At 41.6% G+C, this 4,959-nt stretch overlaps 1 protein-coding gene across 1 annotated transcript; it reads right to left on the minus strand.

Moving 5' to 3' along the window:
• Positions 1-1,976: 1,976 nt before the first annotated feature.
• On the minus strand, positions 1,977-2,555 carry LOC149843334 (protein SMALL AUXIN UP-REGULATED RNA 51-like). Its single transcript, XM_090000889.1, has one exon. It carries the CDS (start codon positions 2,553-2,555, stop codon positions 1,977-1,979), a length of 579 nt encoding a protein of 192 aa, XP_089857015.1.
• Between the last annotated feature and the right edge of the window lie 2,404 nt (positions 2,556-4,959).

The following is a 4,959-nucleotide window of genomic DNA, read 5'->3' on the forward strand; positions in this document are numbered from 1 at the left end:
AGGAGATCCTCTACTAGGATCCTCCGTCCTTTTATAAACCCCAAAAGACAAATGGATTTTGAATCCGTACGGGGCAGGGCCGAAAGGATATCCAACCGTACTCCAACTCGCTATTAGAAATTCCACAAAACACAAAGACTAAAATGTCATCGCCTGAATGATAAAATATCGAGAATACCCCTAGGGCAGAATTTTCTCTCTCCTCATTTTCTTTTTGGGGAAACATTCCCCTGCCATGTGCAAGCATTTACAGCCCAAGTGTCCCTCCAAATTCAAAGGAGAGAACAAGATATTTACAAATTGGAACGGTACCTTGACTTTCAACTATGACCAATTTTGGCGTTTAAACCGAACGAAAATGACCTAATTTACCCTTCAATGAAGTGACAAAATTGTGCTTGAACATTGTAGTAGATGAAACAATGTGAACTTTAAACTGTACGGGAGACTAAAAATGTGCCTGTATGCTTTGTTTGAGGCTCTAAGCTTGCTTGTCTCACTTATCACTTAAGGCTTGGTTTGTGGCACTCCATAGCCCAAGAATGATGCATGATTAAGCCCCCAAACCCTTAAGTTGGGGTTAGGTTTATAAAGGCAATTCGATTCCGTGGTGACCAGACCAAGAGAAAGCTGAATCCCTGCACACTAGTCTCAACTCGAGATGGTTCTCTAGATTGGTCAAGCAAAAAGCTTTAGGTTGGCCCATGACCCATGACCCACATCTAAAATTTCTCTCTCTCTCTCTCATGCAGACATTAGTTGGCCTGAGTTAGCTAGGACCATAGTCACGGGAAGTGCATCCTTAAGGGGGGAAAGAGCGCTTCTGAAGCGGGAAGCGTGCTTCTCATTTGTGAAAAGTACACGTCCCACTTGTTTTTCAAATAGTTTCTCTCTTGCATCTCCTTCGCGTTTTTACTCATTTCTCACTCGTTTCACCCTGGCTTCCCACACGCTTATTCGCTTTCCTCTCGCTTCCCATTCGTTTCTCCATCGTTTCTTTCATAATTCTTTTTTCTGCTCTTCACGCTTCATGCTGCTTTTTAACACTTGCTTTCTTGCTTCAGCTTCTGGCAACGCTTCCTGTAGCTATTTTGTTTGCTGGTAACTATGGCTGGGACACATAATTGACCAAAAAAGCAATTTTGTTTTAGAGTCTGAAATACCCAAGTATCCTAATGCTTTTTAGGGTTTATGATAAGATTGAGCCCCTCTTTCCCCTTAAAAGCACCCACCGATTAAGATGGGGTTATTCTGCCACTGCAAATTTTATTACATTTTTTTTTGAGATATTAAACACAATCCAATGTTAATATTGATATACGATTTGGAAAGATTGTACCAACAAAAGTTTCCCTTGAAACGGCTTTCCCACCACCATAGAACGGTCATTCATTTCAGTTACTAAAGATAAGGAGTTCTTATCCCAATTAGAGCGGAAAATCTATCCACACTCGTACCAAACCTAATACATGCATAATAAGCAGGGAATCTGAAAAAATAGACCGAAAATTTTATTAGAGATGCATGTGTACAGGGCCTACAGGCATTTAAAAAAGAAACTGCATCTTCCAATTTTTTTCCATCTTGCCAAATAATAAAAAGCAGTAAATCTCAACAGTTTTGAATATACCAAATGACGAAAGATTAACCAAAACACAGAAGCGAAGATAGAATCACCACAATCACCAACACCATCGCCACCGTATCAGTTAGAAACATCCATTACTAGCCATTGATTTTCAATAAAAAAAAGAAAAACAGAGTACATCTCATTGAACCCTCAAACGTTAATGGGATTCATGGATGGTACATTTCTTTTCTGTACAAAAAAAAAAACGAAAAAAAACCATCAACTTCTTTTCTCACAGTTTTCACCATCTCCCCAACACCAAAAACTCCACTTCTCGAATAAAGATACGGAAAAACAGAAATAAGGATGAGAGAGAAAGTAGAGAGAGAAAGAAACCCCAGGATCATCAAGCCCTGGTCTTCTGCAACAAGGGGGCGTAGAAGGCCTTCTTGTCATGAGAGGAAGGGGAGACAACACGACCGCCACCGCTCGCTTGTTTGCAGCCACCGTCGGAAGAAGAAGGGATCAGGTTGAGGAAGGCCTCCAGATCGAGGCCGCCGAGGGCCTTCTCCTTCTTGTCGAGGACGGCGAGTAGGTCGGCGAAGAAAACGGCGTCGCAGGGCAGGGCGAGAGCGCCGGTGCTCTGGTAGCCGAACTCCTCCTCCGACTGGCGCAGGAGGGCCGCGAAGACCGGGAGGTTCAGGTAGCGCGTAGGAATCACGAAGCGGCGGCGCTCGGCCCCGACGTAGACGGCGACGCAGCCGGCTGGAGTCCGGCGAGTGTTTCCGCCGGTGGTGGTCTCGTCGACGACGTCGTAGTCGTTGGAGAAGACGGAGCGGCGGCGGAACCTGGGGGAAAAGGAGCAGGAAGGGGTGGGCTCGGGGGGTTTGAGGGAGAGGCTCCGCCACTTCTTCAGCATGTGCCTCAGAAGGACTATCTGCCGTATCCTGTTGGTCTTCTTGTTCCCCGATGGAGTACTCGACATTGTTGGATGCAGAGAAAGAGAGATAGAGGATGTGGGTTTTTAAAAGAGCTCTAGAGAGAGAAAATGGAGGTTGGGTACAGAGAGAGAGAGAGAGAGAGAGAGAGAGAGAGAGAGAGAGATGCGACGCTCTTAGTCTGGCAGGACTTTAAAAGATATACAGATACCCTCTGTGCGAGAAAGGAAATTATTGATTACGTTGTCTTTTATATGCCCAGACACTTTAAAGCATAGCCACAAGCCAATATATCGGAAACTTATCGCTTGCTGTCAATATGAGATATATAGCTTATAGTATCAACCATACGTCTCCAATTTATCGTCAACCTAAAATGATTGAAAATCAGTGTAAAATTTAAAACTAGAATATGAAAAAAATATTTAGGGTGTGTTTTGGATGATACCAAAAACCTGGTTACAATCCAGGTTTCGGATGCTAACCTGGTTTGAGGTTCAAAAGCTTGTTTGGTAACCCGTTTGGGTGTTGGCCAAACACTGTTTTGATAAAACCCGGGTTTTACAAAACCGAGTTTTACTTGTTTCAAGCAAAAACAATGATACTTTAGCTACTTTTAATATTATAAATAAAATAAAACATGTCTCTCTGATATCATCTAAATTCTAGACAGGCATCTATGCGATTGAAACTATCGCTTAGTCTTTGACTACAGATTTTTGCCCTTCGTGTGCTGACTTCATACGAGAAGCTCAGCCTCTGTTATTTGAATGTACCCAGAATCTGTGGTTTGTATCATGCATCATTTGAATCAAATCCTCTAGGATTTGAATATATGGATTTCGGGAGGGGGAGGGGGGGACCCCATTTCTCCTCGATCTATAGTCATTCTTTGAAGGAATAAGGATGGGGCGGGGCAGGGCAGGGTGGGGATTGGGATGGGGTGGGGCGGGGGCAAGCGTAAGTCCATCTCTGCCTCCATCCCCGCACGGGGATAGATTTTAACCTTCATCCCCGCCTCCATCCCCGTTTCATGCCCTTCATCCCCGGTCCAAACGGGTTGAGGTGGGGCGGTCCGTTATCCCCAAGTCCACTGCCATCCCTAATCCTGATGTGAAAGTATTTTTAGTTATGAATTTCATTTTTAAAGATGGGGATGGTGTAATGTGGAAAGATAAATAGCATTTTGATTTTCAACCACAGCAGAACATGTCTACTGTAGGTATAAAGAGGAGAGCCTTAATCTCCTAGCTTGAATATAAAAAAAAGAGAGCAAAAATCAGAGAAATGCTTTTGACCAGGAAAACTGATGGTTATCAGTTAACTAGAAACGCCTTATTATTGGCCTATCATAATTGTTGAGAAAAACGACCCAATGGCACTGTCAATCTGTCACTTGTGGAAAATGCATTAGACTAAGCGATAGTTTGCTTTGTTCCCTTTTAAGCTTCATAAAAGCTATTAGGTGGGACTTGGTGGTGCTCAGGTTTCACGCTCCATTTGGATTAGTTTCTGAACGTCTACAGTCGGACTAAAATGACACGAGTTGAGTCAAGGCAATTGGGTCTCCTCTTTGTAATTAATTATCCATGGGCTATAGTTACAGACTGACATTGGTTACTTGTCAATATCTAACTTAACTCAGTGGTTATTAGCCATTAATTTTGGGAATATCTTACATTTTCCACAATGCTTTACAAAATAATGAAATCACATTTGTATTTTTTTGGGTTTTTTCATGTAATAATAAGGGCACGTTTGGAAGAAAGAAAAACTCTCGTTTGAAAAAATTAAAAGTTTTGCCTACTAGAGTTTTGGATATGAGAAGTTTTCTAAAAGAAAGTTTTTCACTTGTTTGTGTAGCATGAGAAAAAACAGAGTGCAAAATATGAAAAAATGAAGGAGGAGGGTGGTGAGATGGATGGTGATGATGAGATGGTGGGTGGTGGTGAGATTATGGATGAAGAGTGAAAATAAATTTTCTCTTGGTGGAAAACATTCTTTCAACCCCCCCCTCCTCCCCCTTATGAAAAAATATTTAAGTCTCTCATTTGGAAGGGTTCCATTTTGCATAACTTTTTCTACATCTTTCTCACTTCCAAACTTACCCTAAAGTGAAAATATTGCAATTATAAGAGACTATGTAAAAACATTGTCAACTAATGCCTAAAGTACCCTTACTGGGTCAAAACAGTTGGACGCTACTATCAGTTTCTGCAGAGAAACATAAAAATTGGAAAACCTGTAGGAATTCAGAAATTTCAAAATTGAGTAATATAAGTAAATAATCAACAATTAATAATAGTTTTTGGGGGTATGGATGAAAGGGAAAAGTATTGATTACCCTCTAGTGGTACCGTATTCCCCTTAGAAGTCACTCATTCCATCACATTTTCTTGATTTTTTTTTGTGTGGATCAAGTCCTACGGATATGATTTATATGGTTTGTTT

The sequence above is a fragment of the Nuphar pumila genome, chromosome 3 (assembly GCF_984573655.1).
Source record: "Nuphar pumila chromosome 3, dmNupPumi1.hap1.1, whole genome shotgun sequence".
Classification (NCBI taxonomy): Eukaryota; Viridiplantae; Streptophyta; class Magnoliopsida; order Nymphaeales; family Nymphaeaceae; genus Nuphar; species Nuphar pumila.